Here is a 17298-nt window from a genome sequence, read left to right as displayed (position 1 = left end):
AAAAAAAACCATACTGTGCATCCTGTTTTACAAATTTTCTAATTTGTAAATATTTTGTGAGAATTATTTCCTATAGACATTTTTCTATGGTGTTTGAATGGCTTACTGTGGGATAACCCTTATTTGGGGACACTATTCTAAAGTCTAATATAAATAATATTGTGATAAATGTCCTTAATGCTTAATACCTTTGAACCCCTACAAATATCTCCTTGTATGTATTCCTTATAGTAGAACACCTGGGTGAAAGGGTATGCATGATTTTAATAGATTTTATAATTGCTGAAGTTCCTTTCAGAAATGTCATACTGATTTATATACATACAAACACTATATAACAAAAGTGACTGGTTTGTGTGGGCAGCCTGTCTCCCCTGTACCACCCAACTGGGTCTAGTGAATTCTCATGTTTCTGATGTTCAGGAAGCCACAGGAATCTTTAGCCAGCTCTTCTCATGAAGCTCTGTCTGTCCATGCATTTCTTCCTTCCCACTCATCTCTCCCAAAACCCTACATAAAATACACCTGGTTATAGAACCTGAATGATGTGCAAACATTTAAGTAAATTTTATTTGCATTGTGATTAATTAACTTCTTTGTTCAAAAGCCCCCACTGGTTTGCATATCACTCCAGCTAAATGCTTAAGGTCTTGGACTCAAAAGCAATTTCTGTGATCTGTCTCTCCTCCCTAATTCTCTGAGCTTATTTTCTAATAACACTTCACTAATTCATTCTGCTTCAGGCACACTGGCTGCCGTATTGTTTCTCAGACATGCCAGAAACAAGCCTACCTCAGGACCTCTGCCCTTGTGGCCCCTTCCTCCTAGATTCTTTGTCCCCACACATATACAAATATGCTCACTTCTTCCAGGTCTTTACTCAAATGTCACCTTCTCAGGGAGGTCTTACCTGGACACTCAGTTTATAGCTGCAGTCCCTCCCCATCACATCACAAATCCGGTTTATGCTTTCTTTACTTTCTTAGTGCTTTTCACTCTTTAACATGCCATGTATTTTACTTTGTATGCTTTTTGTTGTTCATCTCTCCAGCTGGAATGCAAGCTCCACAAGTATAGGAATTTTAGTCACTTTTGTTTATTGCTCTATCCCTAGTTCTAATGATAGCACCTACACATGATAGCTGCTCAACACATATTTACTAAAGAGTGATATGTACCACCGTCACTTCCATTTACAAATATGAAAGACTGAGTTCACTCCCTGCCACGAGGGCTTTTCTTCCTTTGAGACACAGTCTGGGCAATTTCTCTTCTCTTCTAATCCTCTCTATTCTGCACGAGAACCTCACTTACCTACTCCATTCTTCTCCTTCTCTAAAAGAACTATGTGAAACCAGAGCAAATGTTTAAAATTTCTAGGTTAGGCCTCAGTATTCTTTATTCATAAAAAGAATATTCTCTTTTTTCCATACCGGCTTGTGAATGGATTAAATGCAGTCATGTAAACAAAAAGTATTTATAATGGTGCATAGCATAATTCATACTAAAATATGTATATTCTCTTTCCTTTTCTTGTATTAGAGTTACAAGTTTTGAGGGAATTCATTTAGGTAACAACTCAATAATGCAATAAGATGGAGTGAGGCAGTAAAGATACTAAAAAAAAAAGTCAAGTGTCCATATTAGTTTCTGATGCAGTATGAATATAAATGTACTAATGTAACTATTTCTTTACAGCCTTCAATTCCCTGCCATCTTATTCCTGGCTGTCTCTTATCTATAGAAATGATGCTAATGAATTGCTAAGCATCATGTGCTTCTAAGGTTAAGTATCTTGGAAAGATTTCTCCAAATGAAACATCCAATTCTCTTCTTTAAAGATAATGTTCTGGTTTGTTTAATGCAGCTATTTCCCAGTCTCCATGTGACATCTGGATTTCCTGTCTCCCTAGATAACTGCTAGCCACTTAATTATAGTCTGGGCAGTGTAAAGCAGATGTGCTTATAGAAATCTTTCAAATGGGGCCTGGGGAGTCCTTAGAAGTTTGGTTAAGGACTGCCGTATGCCTGGGGGCTTCTCCACGCCGGAAGCCCATTCCACCCGTGGCACAGCTGGCACAGTCTCTGTACTTGCAGGCCTGGGCACACGTGCATGTGCCCATGGCATAGCTGGCACAGTCTCCGTGCCTGCAGGCCTGGGCACATATACACGTGCTCATGGTGTAGGGGGATCGTTCTTGGCTCTCAGGATGGCCAAAGGCATAAAGAGAGAAAACCAAAGTTTCTGTACCAAACCACTGGTGTCCTATGTCTCCATATTATGCTTAGAAAGTCCTAGAAACTGTCATTTTGTGTGATTGTACCCTTTGCCTGTCACTATCAGCAGTTCTTTAGTTCTTTTTCTAATCCCTAAATGAATATCAGAGTAAAGTCAATGTTAAAAAATGTAGAGTTTGAACTTTAGATGATTGGGGTCCCCTTGATAAGATACACCATAAAATAGCAGGTCCACTTTAGCTGCTGCTTCCCAGCAGGGCCAGAGGGGGAACAGAGGCATCCTGCAGGGTATTGCTCCTTTCCAACTGTGTCCTAGCCGCTTCTGTCCCAGTTCTCGCCTTGTTTGGTACCTTCCTAAAGTACCTCACTACCCAGGGATGTTTCCTGTCATCTCCACTCCTCTCTCTCCCCTCGGTTTTCAAGAATGTGAAGCAAGTATTTAAACAATCTTTAAAAAGCAAAGGGGACATTTGGACCACCATTCAGGGTAATGGACTTTCTATCCTGAAACCATGGGCCACTTAGTAACCACACGGAGAAGGCCCTGATGCTGGTAAACCCCGCTGTGACTTAGTCCAAGCCTCGATTGGCCACAATTTAGTACTCCCAAGGTTGAGCTGATTCCTCTACCCACTCCTGAGATCCCTACAGATCTTCAGAGCTTGAAAAAAATACTGAAGAGTGCTTAAACTGGTAGCTTCAAATGGCTCACAATTAAGGAAGCTCTGCTGAAATATTTGGCGGCCACTGGGGTGTGTACATGGTTTTACGTTGCTAAGATCATAGGCAAGCATGGCATCATCAGCTATAATGGTTGAAGACCGGTCTTTAACATCTGTTTATATTTGGTTTATATTTGAGTGTTCTTAGACCATGTGTGATCAGACTTATTTGAATAAAATAAGGTAATGTATTAAAAAAAAAAAGCAAAGAGAAAAATGCTGTTACCCCTTTCAAACATGTGGATGTGCCCCCATGCTTTGGTTGTGCACTCGGGAGAGTAGAAAGCGATATTGCATGACTGATGGAATGCCATTTTGTAAAATACTGGCCCGATTCCCATCATGATTTGACCACATGTGAGAATTCTTTGTTGAACAGCAGCAATGCTGGTCCTCCTCAGCAGTGACCAGATGGCTCAGCACGTGAAGCACTGGACTGTGACTTAGGAACTGTGTGTGAATGTTCAAGAGTCCGTCTTCTGTTACTGATGTCAGCTGAGCCACCAGTCATAAAATGTGAATAATAAACTGAACTACTCTGGAAAGTAAACAACAGTAGTAAATTATTCCTGTCATTCTAAGGTGATAGAAATGTATGATAAATTCTGGCAGAGACCACATTGGAAGGGATACATTCTGCGTCCTGAGGAATATAGATACTTTTAATATTTTGGATTACCCCTTGGGTGTATGTTTGTATGTATAAAATTAAGCCAGTAGTTTTAAAACTTTTCACTATCCGTGCCCTATCCTGATACAAATCTCATATTTAAAAGATTCTGTTATCTTTAAGCTTGTATTTACCAATAATAACAAATGCCTTTCTCCATGAAAAATAATCATTTCCAGAATGTATGGTTATCATGTAATAGCTGCATATAATAAAGCTGCTGACTGTTACAACCTGAGACAGAAAACAAACCAAAGATTTTTGTTAATCAATGCAGGCTAATTGTGGATAAGTATCTGTTCTTGATGAAATAATCAATGCAAATGTCTTACTGTTTTGGGCCTTCCGGAAGTCCAGAACAACAGATTACAGCAATTTGATAAAGCCTTGGTAAATTCAGTTTCAGATACAAGGTCTAGGCAAGTGTGTTCTTTAAGTATTAGAGTGTAACACTATTCACATATTTAAAAAAATCTTTGGGTTACTTACACCAGAGACTAATCTATAAATAGAGGAAATGTTTTGCACATAGATGTTAGTTGCCATCATAAATAACTTCAGGTCAGTCAAGAGAAAGCACCTTTTCTAGAGATCATTTAGATTTTAACATGTTGTAAAACCCTCGAAGTCATACAATTTTCCATTCTTCATGCCTGCTAATCTACAACTGAGAACACTAGAGAAGACATTCTTTTCTTTAAAAGTAGCACTACTGTATATATTATTATAAATATGTGTATCTGTACTTTAGTTCTTAAAGTATAGATATGGCATAAATGACTGGACTTCTTTTCATTTAAGTAACACATTTGCAGTATTCTAGTCCTCATGGGACAAACTGGGGGAAGAGGGGCAGTGCATGCACTAAAGAAGCGTCATGCTCTCTGGCTGAAACATTAAATGATAAATAATATATTTTTTATTCTCCAGAGACTGGATCCCCAATTACAGCATCGTGCATGGGATTAGGTAATTCTAAAACACCTCCTCCAGGACAAGCAGGAAAAAGTGTTCCAGGATACAATGGTGAGAAATGGCTGTGACTATTTGATGTATCTGTAAATGTAATGCTAATAAATATGGCATTTTTCTGTGTCTAATGTGAATTGTATGGCATGAAGTATACTGAGTTCTTAGTAAGTATTTGATTGAATAACTACCTTCTATCAAAAATGAATGCCTGAATTTTTGTTATTAGCCAATCTCATCAAAAGTAAGATTGTAGACTTCCATGGACATGTTCTAAATGTTTGCGATAACCAAGAAAATAATATTATTTATAAGGCATCGTTTCATTTAATGCTGAGGTGTATTTGATTCAGAGATATTATTGCCATTTTAGAGGTGAATTAACTGGTGGCTGGAGAGACTAAATCCCTTTCCTAAGGTAACACAGCTGGTTAGGTTTTGAACAAAAGGCAAACCATTGTGGGTTGTTTTGTTTGCTTGCTTGTTACAAAAGTTGCAGGGTTTTTTTCCCATTATATAAGCTACCTTTTAACTTAGGAGTGATGGTAAGGTTTTTGAACCTTGTTGGCTAAAAATAAACATAAAAGGTGAGAATTCTGGAGAAAAATCATTGCATCTGTGTTAGGGGTATGTAACAATGAGATACAATATCTTTTTTATATCGATTATAATAGTTCAGTAATGTCCTTGTGCTTTATAATTTGTATGGGTCACCTAATTTTCAGACATTCATTTTCCTTCTTTCTAAATGGGAATAATTTATAGGCTTCATAGGGTTGCTGTGTTGTGATGTCACACAATAAAGTCACCACAAATACCTGCCAGTAGAAAGAACAACCTAAGTCTCAGCCAGTCAGTGTTACCGGTGTTTCAGAGGAGCCCAGTGAACTGACTCAATTTAGGCTTACACATTGATTTTCAGACAAGGAAAATGAGGCATATAATAATAATAATGTTATGTTATTTGCGTAAGGTCACACAATCTAGCTTCATAGATTTTTGAGGAAAACCTAGCTTCAGGGGCAGAATATGATTCCTGCATTGGATTACTATTTGCATGTAAATTATAAAATTTAAAACTCTGTCTTTTGCTTTTTTAATATAAAAATACTGTATTTTCCTTCTAGGACAATGACCAGTTAGGGAAACATGGTTCATTTGCCTTTGCCTGCCAGATATATTTACAAAAAGACACTTAAGGTTTTTGAAAGGCAGGAATAGATATTCTGTGAAGTCAGTGACTTCTCCAGGCATGGGAAGGTGAGCCCAGTTTAAGTGCAATCCCAGTTTAAGTTAAATCCTCCTTTTTAACAGTTCTGTCATCTGTACTCCTTTTATCAGAAAAAAAATTGCTTTTGTGTTGAGCCATTTTTAGGAGCTGATGATTGTGGGAGATGTTAAACACATTTCCCTTTCAGTATTTCAGCACTGTTTTTATATCCAGTTGTAAGAAAGAGTTAATCTTTGATGCCTCATGGAATTTCTGTACAGAAGTTTTCTTACTGTCTGAAAGCCTTGGCTTACAGATAGCAGAGGTTAAACTTTAGAGCTAAGGTATTATAACCACGGAAGGAGTGACTATGACTCATGATTTTTATGTTTTTGTGGTTATTCAGAGATTCAAAAGCATAATGTAATGTTCAACATTTTAATAAAAAACCAGTGTCCTTTTGGAAAAGGAAAGGAGACCATTTTTGTGTGAAAACCATTCAGGGTAATGTAACAATTTCACATTCCTTGAGTACCTTATGAAAGCTTGCCACTTTATTTATTTATTTATTTTTTAGGTTATGCTTGTACCAACTCCATGAACACTGTGTACCAACTTACACCCACTTTTTAGGTAGAGAAACTGAAGGAAGGACTAATAGAACCAGTTTAGGAGCATATAGTACATTGACCACTGGCATTTGGGGAAACAATGATGAATTACCTCCACTCTTAATGAATTCCCAGTCCAGTAAGAGACAGATACCTACATCACAAGTAATTGTGAGAGTAGAAATTTAAATAAAGTGTCCTGGAAACACATGGAAACAATTAACTTTTTTCTGGGGACAATATTCTTCTTTACTTATTGCTTCTTTCAGTAGAATAACCTGGATGGATGAAGTCACATAATGGATCTATAAAGCTTAAAACATGGCTATATATCCTTACTTAGAGTTTGCATGAACGGTTACTGAACATGGATACAAGCTGTGATCATCTAAAATCTTCCAGGATTTTAGCAGTATAACACAGAAAGCATTGGAATAATATTTGGGAAGGTTAAATTGACCTTTATGGCTCAAGTGGATTTTGAACTGTGCTGTCAGTAATTTTATATTGAAATATATATATATATATATATACTGAAATATAGTTGATATGCAATATTATAGTGGTTTCAGGTGTACAACATAGTGATTTGACAAAGCTTTTAAATACTTTAATTTTATTATTTGAAGTCTTTTTTTAGTGTATGTTAAAACTATGTTCCTTTAACTTTTGAAAAGCCAAACATATTTTTGTTTTTTATAAAATACAAGAATGTGTTTAAATGGATATAAACATAGGTTATGAAATGATCAGCATGTTTAAAATATGATATCTTTACTTAAGGGAGATTCTGAATGAAAACTCATGATCTTGTCAGGAATCAAAAGCAGGTGCTGTTCATATTTTTTGTGAGATGTGTTTGTGGGGGTTGAACATAGAATATGTGGAAACATTAAAGCTTCGAGGTTATGCATTTTATTTATTTATTTATATTTTACTTTGCAGTTATGATATTGGATGACAACATGCAAAAACTGAAGGCTCGGTGTTTAGGAAATATTGTGGTTAAGTAAGCAAAATTTGTAACACTATTTCAAAGCACAAGAATTGGTATATAATATTAAGAAAAAAAATGGAGTAGTTGCAGTGATATTACTAGTAGAGAGGTTGCAGAATAAGCTTGATATTGTTTGAAATTACATAGTGCCAACTCTTATAATTTAAAATGGAAGTCCCATAAAGTAGAACACGTTTAGATACAATTTTTTAAATGGTTAGTCTTGCATCTTTTTAATAACTTTTTCTGATTATGTAAGTAATGCATAGATACAGAAGTAATTTAAATACCAAAAATATAAACTAAAGTTTCTACACTGCCAGCCTTCAGTGATATACTGATTATTGTGTAATATATATGACTTTCCACTTTTTGACAGGCATTTTAGATTGTTGAAACAATTCAGTTTGTTGGTTTTTTTTCCTACATCTTGTGTCATGGACATTTTTTACTTTTATTCTGGCTCTTAAAGATTTTTCTCTCCATTCTAGCCCTCTTAGTCTTTCTGGCATACTTGTGATTATAAATAATACTGTGCTGAACATCTTCTTTGTGTTGTCTTTTCTCCTTTTCAGATAATTACTATAGTAGTGAATAGATTTCTAAAAATGTATTTACTGGGTCAAATAGCATAACAAAATCCCTGTCTCATCAAGTACCATAATTCCTTGCTAACATACCATTCATTTGACAGACAAAAGTGCCAAGCTTTGAAGTGAGAATACTCAAATTTATTTTGATTAAATCAATACTTTGAAAGTGATATGTTATTGGGAATTGAAATGGAAATTGATTAGGTTGGCAGGCCACAGCATGACATTTTAATAATGATATAGATTGCTTTAGTGCCTCTGATTAGCATGATATTGGCATCTTTATGGATATGGTTGGTTTAAGAAGTAGAATGTGGTAGAATGAGATGCTGTAAATAAAGAACATTGTATGTCAAGCCTTAAAGATTTGTTTTCCCAATTATTTAGTTATTTATTTTTAAATTTGTATTGAGGTATACTTGATATACAATCTTATATTGGTTTCAAACATACAACACAATGGTTCAGCAGTTACCCATTTTACTAAATCCTACTCACCCCAACTAGTATAGTTACTATCTGTCAACATAGGAAGATGTTAAAGAATCATTGGCTATATTCTCCATGCTGTACTACCTTGTACATATACATGCTATATACCACATACCCTGTGACCAACATATATTATGATTGAGAATTTTTGTGCCCCTTCATCCCCCTTACCCTTCCCACTCCCACCCCAAACCCTCCCCCATGGTAACCACCTGTCACTTCTCAGTGTCTATGAATCTACTGCTATTTTGTTCATTTTGTTTTGTTTTGTTTTTATATTCCACAAATAAGTGAAATCTCATGGTATTTGTTTTTCTCTACCTGGCTTGTTTCACTTAGCATAATACCCTCTAGGACCATCCATGTTGCTGCAAATGAAAGGATTTCTTTCTTTTTTATTTTTCCCAAGTATTTAAAAGAATTTTTATAACTTGGCATTCTCAGATTGGTACAAGATTGCCTCAGGTTAATACAACATTTTAAACTCTGAAAATTAAGTGAAAAACAAATTTAAAAAATAATGTATTTCTTCAGTAGAAATACTTTAAGCTTACAAAAAGTTCATAGAGGAAGTATATGTTATGATACAATCACTCTCAGATTCTCACATTATCAGTAAATATATAAACATAAACACTATATTACGTTTTTGTTAAAGTTTAAATTTTAAGACATCTTGTTGGCAAGATGGAAACATTAAATATTGGTATATTCATATTTTTTGAGTCAGAAACCATATTAACCTAGAGTTGGTTAAAATCTGACCTCTTAGAGGAAAAACATTAGTTATGGGGGAAGGGCTAGCTACAGGAAGTAATAATCTGAAAAAGATGATGGATGGATATTTAACTTGTCTAGGGAAACACATGGTTTTTGAGAGCACCGTAACAGTGTCTTTTTTTTCTTTTTTCTTTTGTTATCATTAATCTACAATTACATGAAGAACATTATGTTAACTAGGGTCCCCCCTTTACCAAGTCCTCCCCCACAAACCCCATCAGTCACTGTCCATCAGCATAGTAAGATGTTGTAGAATCACTACTTGTCTTCTCTGTGTTGCACAGCCCTCCCCATGCACCCCCCCCACATTATACATGCTAATCGTAATACCCCCTTTCTTTTTCCCACCCTTATCCCTCTCTTCCCTCCCATTCTCCCCAGTCCCTTTCCCTTTGGTAACTGTTAGTCCATTCTTGGGTTCTATGATTTTGCTGCTGTTTTGTTCCTTCAGTTTTTCTTTGTTTGACTCTACATATGAGTGAAATCATTTGGCATTTGTCTTTCTCCGCCTGGCTTATTTCACTGAGCATAATACCCTCTAGCTCCATCCTTGTTGTTGCAAATGGTAGGATTTGTTTTCTTCTTATGGCTGAATAATATTCCATTGTGTATATGCACCACATCTTCTTTATCCATTCATCTACTGATGGACACTTAGGTTGCTTCCATTTCTTGGCTATTGTAAATAGTGTTGCGATAAACATAGGGGTGCATCTGTCTTTTTCAAACTGGGCTGCTGCATTCTTAGGGTAAATTCCTAAAAGTGGAATTCCTGGGTCAAATGGTATTTCTATTTTGAGCTTATTGAAGAACCTCCATACTGCTTTCCACAATGGTTGAGCTAATTTACATTCCCACCAGCAGTGTACGAGGGTTCCACTTTCTCCACAACCTCACCAACATTTGTTTTTGTCTTTTGGATGGTAGCCATCCTTACTGGTATGAGGTGATATCTCATTATGGTTTTAATTTGCATTTCTCTGATAACTAGCGATGCAGAGCATTTTTTCATGTGTCTGCTGGCCATCTGAATTTCTTCTTTGGAGAACTGTGTTCAGTTCCTCTGCCCATTTTTTAATTGGATTATTTGCTTTTTATTTGTTGAGGTATGTGAGCTATATATTTTGGATGTCAAGCCTTTATCGGATTTGTCATTTATGAATATATTCTCCCATACTGTAGGGTACCTTTTTGTTCTATTGATGGTGCCTTTGCTGTAAAGAAGCTTTTCAGCTTGATATCATTCCACTTGTTCATTTTTGCTTTTGTTTCCCTTGCCCAGGAAGATAAGTTCATGAAGAAGTCGTTCATGTTTATGTCCAAGAGATTTTTGCCTATTGTTTTTCCTAAGAGTTTTATGGTTTCATGACTTACATTCAGGTATTTGATCCATTTTGAATTTACTTTTGTGTATAGGGTTAGAGAGTGATACAGTTTCATTCTCTTACATGTAGCTGTCCAGTTTTGCCAGCACCATCTGTTGAAGAGACTGTCATTTCCCCATTGTATGTCCATGGCTCCTTTATTGTATATTAATTGACTATATATGTTTGGATTAATGTCTGGAGTCTCTATTCTATTCCACTGGTCTGTGGCTCTGTTCTTGTGCCAGTACCAAATTGTCTTGATTACTGTGGCTTTGTAGTAGAGCTTGAAGTTGGGGAGTGAGATCCCCCCCACTTTATTCTTCCTTCTCAGGATTGCTTTGGCTTTTCGGGGTCTTTGGTGTTTCCATATGAATTTTTGAACTATTTGTTCCAGTTCATTGAAGAATGTTGCTGGTAATTTGATAGGGATTGCATCAAATCTGTATATTGCTTTGGGCAGGATGGCCATTTTGACAATATTAATTCTTCCTAGCCAAGAGCATGAGATGAGTTTCTATTTGTTAGTGTCCTCTTTAATTTCTCTTAAGAGTGTCTTATAGTTTTCAGGGTATAGGTCTTTCACTTCTTTGGTTAGGTTTAATCCTAGGTATTTTATTCTTTTTGATGCAATTGTGAATGGAGTTGTTTTCCTGATTTCTCTTTCTGTTGGTTCATTGTTAGTGTATAGGAAAGCCACAGATTTCTGTGTGTTAATTTTGTATCCTGCAACTTTGCTGTATTCCGATATCAGTTCTAGTAGTTTTGGAGTGGAGTCTTTAGGATTTTTTATGTACAATATCATGTCATCTGCAAATAGTGACAGTTTAACTTCTTCTTTACCAATCTGGATTCCTTGTATTTCTTTGTTTTGTCTAATTGCTGTGGCTAGGACCTCCAGTACTATGTTAAATAATAGTGGGGTGAGTGGGTATCCCTGCCTTGTTCCTGATCTCAGAGGAAAAGTTTTCAGCCTCTGCCTGTTCAGTATGATGTTGGCTGTGGGTTTATCATATATGGCCTTTATTATGTTGAGGTACTTGCCCTCTATACCCATTTTGTTGAGAGTTTTTATCATGAATGGATGTTGAATTTTGTCAAATGTTTTTTTCAGCATCTATGGAGATGATCATGTGGTTTTTGTCCTTTTTGTTTACGTGGTGGATGATATAGTGTCTTTTCATTATATAACCTTTTTACATAAATTCCTAACTCTAAGTGAGTCATCTATTTCATAAAACAACTCCTGTAAGGTCCTAGAGGTGGCATTTGGTGCATTTTGTCACTGTAATCATTAATAGCGTTGCCCTACATCCATTCAAAAATAATAAAATATAGCAATAGCGCATATAAGTTATATTTTTCTTGTAGCCATTAATGTTACTTCAAAATCTTAGGAAGTAGCACAGTTGCCATAAAGCATTCTGTGGTTTAGATAGTTACCAATTCAAATGATGTTCTTCTCTCTGTATTCCTAAACAAGGAATTTATTGTACAGGTCTGTGATTCTGATATTTCTATATAAATTATTTTAGGATACAATATATTATGCTATGCAATGGACTCTGATTCCTCCCTAAAGTTAACAGTGAAACTAAATAAGGTTCTTTCCAGAGATCAGCCAGGTGGGCCCCTAAAACAACTTGGTGGCCTGTAAAAGGTGTTTGATTAGGGATTATACATGGATGGTGTTCAGGGTCTATGAAATACCTGAGATTCTAGCTTTTAAGAAATATATTGATCCCCAAACTTGAGAAATTTATAATGAAAGTGAACACATTTAATTAAATAGCTATAAAATTAACACCATAATAACTTCACTGTAAATTTAGTCTTCATAAGTTTTTCATTTTATTTAGGTTGTATTTTCTCACTTCCCACAATTCCTGAATATGTACAGTGATTGCCAAGAAACACAATAATGAATGGTAAATTAAATGTGGGGCTTCTTGCCAAATCATTTCAAAAACAAAATTTTAACTTTTCTTTCAGGAAATATTCTAGGTTAGATGGTGTATTGTTATGTTTTATTATCTTCGGAGGAATATTGGGTGAGGCCACCAGTAATAAGAGTGACTAGGGTCCATGAGGGACTTCAAACTGAGCCTGTCATCAGAGCCACCACTAGGAGTGATACCTGGTCAAAGAGACACATGTCCATTCTCCTTGATTATTCATGCCCATGCTTTTCTTTATTACTTTGTATAATAACACTTGTTATTATTCTTTGAATAATAACTATTCTTATATAGTAACTATTCTTTGAAAAGTAGTATTCCCTAATGCAATTTATGCTCATTAATTATACTCATAATATAATTACTATAATAATAGAGGGGAGACTCTGCATGGAGAATTTGAAATGTATGGGGCTCAAACTATTATGAAGTCAATTAAAAAATTGATGATTCCTATGGTTTTATTCCCAGACTTGTTTTTTTATTTTTTTTATAAGTATGGGTATAGCTCTTTGTTTCACTATAAAATCTGTTATGAACAGTATAAATAACATTGGAAACTATCTTTGGCAGTTTCTTTAAAATCTAGAGCTAGGATTATATTTCCATCTTTTATGAGATAAGTGTAATGATTCATTTTATCATAGTAAGATGATTCACCCCCAAATCAGAAACAGTGTTATATGCAAATTTTGAAAAAACGTTTTGATCCATTGTGGGTTTTTTTCACCCCTTTTGTTAAAGCTTTGTAGAAATCACTGCTTTGCCTTTCTGAGCATCTTGAACTAGAAGAACTACATTTTAGTAATTCTTAAACGACTGTAGACCCTAGGGTGTAAAAAGCATGAATCCCATAGGTTTTGTAGATTCCTTGCTTTCATAGGGTTTATCTTTTTAGTAGAAGAGAAAACTTGCATGTCTGCATGGATGTTAGAAAATTCCTTTGATTTTGAAACCGTTTGCCCTAGGCAGTTTTATTTAGTGGGAAGGTTATAGTATCTGAATTGCTATGAATACAAAATGTTCATGAATTTTAGGATGTTCTCCTGCAATTGCATCCAGAGCTCTAATGTGCAGAAACAAAACTATGAGTCAGAAATTTCCAGGCAATAGAGAGCAGAGCATGAAAGGAAATTATAAGAGAAATTGCCTTTCTGGGGACCACAGTGCTGTTATTAAAGCCAGAGGTTTCTGGCTACTGTAACAAGTAGCCAATAGTTCATTGGCTGCTAACCTAGACAGAGTAATAAATCTTTTCCACAGTATTCGGTTTTCTAAAAAAACAAAAACAAACGAAATGAAATGAAAGGCCTTCCTCACGCGCGTACATTTTTCTCTGACCATTTCCTGTTGCTGCTCTTGAACGGCCACTGGCAGTGTCCCGTGGGCCTGTGCCCTGCAGGCAGTGATGGGGCCTGAGCGAGCATGGGCATTGTCTGGTGGCTTTTACGCTGGTGCCTGACAGTCTCTCAGCTTCCAAGTATGGAGCCCTTGGTCTTTACTGGTGTTTGTTCACATCTTTACGGCCTTGCAGGAGTGACTGAGTCACTCAGCTGCCGTCCTGGGAAATGGTCGGGACAGCTTTCTTCTCACTCGTGTGTGCTCCGAGGAAAACCAAGAATGTCACACAGTCGTCATCCTGTACCTTTTCTCATACACGGATCTTGGTATGGTCTTTTATTAGCCTTACAACAACACTGTGAGGTGGGGCAGTTATTATCCTCATTTTAGACACGGGGGTCTAAACATCATTAATAATTTCATAGCTAGAACTCTTATTTATTACCCAATCTTTTGTCTGTCCAGAGAGAAAGAAATTATGGCCTAATCAGACTCTTTTGGGGGAGATGAAAAGTAGCTTCATATGAAAATCCCAAGTAAAGCCTAATACCCCAAAGAAAATACTGGGAGTGCATAATTGGGAACTAATTCCAGAATTCTCTAGGGAACAGGAATTATGTCCTCTCTTTCTGTTACCATGGGGATTCCTGAGGGAACCATGAAAATGGACCATCCTCTGTGGGATTGGAGGCATCTAAGAGTTTTACACTTTAGGTTGGCCAGGAATGTGTTACGGTCCCTGGCGATGGACATTCTCTTCCTTTCTTAGCTACCTAAGGGTTTGTCAGCACGCCGATCCCACTCTTCACTACTCCACGCGCATGCGCGGGCGCTCCTCGTCCCCTTAGGGTGGTCTCTTTGGAAAGGGCGTTCCCAACCTTCTGATTCGCAACTGGATGGATTGTAACAAAAGTCCTCCTTTCATTCTGTTTGGGAGAGTTGGGAAAAGTGTCACGGGGTGGTAATGTTTTATCTTAGATTTGCAGGATGAGTACAGACTGACCAGCATATTTCTTAGCATTTTCATGTCTTTCCCTCCTTCCTCCCAGGCCAATGTATTTATGTATTTGTATGTTACTGTAACTACAGAAAAAAAGTTTTCTTTTTCTATAATTTCAGAGAAAGCCGCAGCGCACCCACTATTCCAGAGAGAAGAACTGCATTTAATCTAATTTAATCTAGAATACCCATTAGGATATTAGCAAGAGAAGGGGTTCTTTTGGGGTTCTGCAAAAAAAGTTCTGCTCTGGCTCATATATACCTAACTGCTTTCTAGGGCTTATTGCTTCTAGTCTCACATGTTTTTTTTCATATATATAATCACACTTTTTATATATGTGTATGTGTGTGTATGTATGTATATATATATAAAAAGCACAAATACTTCCAATTCTGTAAACCTCTCTTCTGCTTTTCATTAAGACCATTATATGCCCCTTACTAAATTATAGGTCCTCTGTTGGATTCACTTTCAAACTAAATTTGCCCTTCATTTGACCATGTTGAATCTGGTGGCTCCTAAAGTAGGAGTTTCTCCTATTTCTCATACATCTTTGATTTTGTTTTTGCTGTTTTTATTCAATTGCCTTTCTTTTCTCCTTCCTTAGCAATGGTGTTTGGCTTTGAATTTCTCCTTCCTGAATTGTATTCACACATTGTGTCAGCAAGAAAATGCTGTTACAAAGTGGGATTGGCCACCCAGTCATGGTTGTCCATATCCACCACGTCTAGCCATGTCTAGGGGTCCTCCCTTGCTAGGCATACTTTTTTTAAGGAGGCCTGCATTTCTGGACCTTACATAATTACATAAAATGCATATCAAACATCTTGTAATCTGTAATAAAACTATAGAGATGCTGTTACAAATACTGTTCCATCATTAAACCTGCATGAAGTGGCTCCATGTGTTCATAGGAGTGAGAAATCTCATGGGTTGGGCTGTCATGAAAAGGAAGAATAGAAGAGGTAGTAGTGAGAAGGAATTCCCAGGGTGGGGAGGCAGATTGATTGTGAAGGTAAGATTGTCCATGGGGTGCTGCATTGGAGCACCGTTACATAGACAGGCAAAGGTAGCAGTTGGTACCTTGGTACTTCAAAAATAACAAATTTACCTGCCTATGGTGGAAGGATATTTCTCCTAAAATGTAATTTGCTGATGCATTTTTTTGGTTCCTTTTTGCAGAATGTTGTGCTTTTTATTGAAAAATGACTGTTGCTAATCAGTATTTGAATGCCAACGGTGTGTACATTTTGCACCCTTTCCGGAAGCTACAGTTGTGCCCCTCAGTGACTCTGCTATGTCATGGTCTGCTACTTCCGCTTCAGTTGACAGGATCTGTCGGGTAGATTTAGGGGTTGCACTTTAACATGGGATTTGAATTGCAATTATCCATCACACTGGAAAACTATTCTAGTCAATCTGTCTTTATCCTCACTTTCATCATAATTCTAACTGTTCTGTTTTTATATAAGGTTGCCATTACCACCTGGGGCTTTCTCAGGACTCTGGAAGAATCAGGAAGCATTCAAGCATTTATACTTTGAGAAGTTTCCTGTAAGAACTTAATTATACTTTTTTTAACCTTATTAAGTACTTCTCTATAGTTATTTACAATTAAGTTGATCAGTTTGATCCTAGAATCACAGATAACAAAGCAACTTTTAAAGGTTATCTAGACCTGTGTCTAGATCTCAGGAACAAGAACGCCAACACGACACTTGTTTAAATAAGTCATTTTTGTATTTATTTTTATTAGTCTCTGAACACAGAAATTTCTCAGTTTCTCTTAGCAGATTTTCCTGGAATTTAACAGCACCCAATATCAGGAATTTTTTTTTGTCATTAAATTAAAACATTTTTTGGACTTTTTATATTATTCCTTCCCCTGAGTTCCTCTGCTCAGACTGGGAGCACCTGATCAGAATTTACACTGTCACTAGGACCCCTTAATCTCTATCCCTGCTTATATGAGCAATATTTTTGCCCTGAATTTGTATTTTTCCATTCCTTTTCCTATTTTTGACATTCTCTACTGAATGTTATCTTAGCTTTTTCTTTAAAATTCTATTTAAAATACAGATAGAGACAGGGTGCCCAAAGCCCAAGTTCCAGTGCCCCAAATAATGAAGTGTCTTCCTGTTTTCAATTTTGTCATTTGCTCGTCACCATGCCACATCATGTGTTTGTGTCTGTAATAGAGCTTTATTGATAATGCACATCTGCTCCCCCCATTGTCTTTTTGCTGTCCTTTTCTTTCTTTGAGAGAGACCTTGGTCCTCATTATGTACCAAGTAAAAAAAAATGAATGACAGAATTTCATTAAAAAATTAGTCTTAAGTATTTAGCATTTTAT

The 17298-nt window shown here is 36.4% G+C and overlaps 1 protein-coding gene across 7 annotated transcripts in view; it reads left to right on the top strand.

Moving 5' to 3' along the window:
* Positions 1–17298, top strand: part of ACSS3 (acyl-CoA synthetase short chain family member 3) — a 159191-nt gene that overhangs the window by 106739 nt on the left and 35154 nt on the right. For all 7 annotated transcript variants that reach the window (XR_012121986.1, XM_073214804.1, XM_073214802.1 and 4 more), the window contains 3 exons: positions 4561–4656; positions 7366–7429; positions 16418–16499. Coding sequence is in view for 6 of the 7 variants with exons in the window: in XM_073214804.1 (XP_073070905.1) it covers positions 4561–4656; positions 7366–7429; positions 16418–16499 (242 nt within the window). In the remaining variant the exon portion in view is untranslated. The remainder of the gene's footprint in view (positions 1–4560; positions 4657–7365; positions 7430–16417; positions 16500–17298) is intronic.

The sequence above is a fragment of the Manis javanica genome, chromosome 10 (genome assembly GCF_040802235.1).
Source record: "Manis javanica isolate MJ-LG chromosome 10, MJ_LKY, whole genome shotgun sequence".
Classification (NCBI taxonomy): Eukaryota; Metazoa; Chordata; class Mammalia; order Pholidota; family Manidae; genus Manis; species Manis javanica.
The sequence above is the reverse complement of the archived record's forward strand: the minus strand, read 5'-3'. Positions and strand labels throughout refer to the sequence as shown.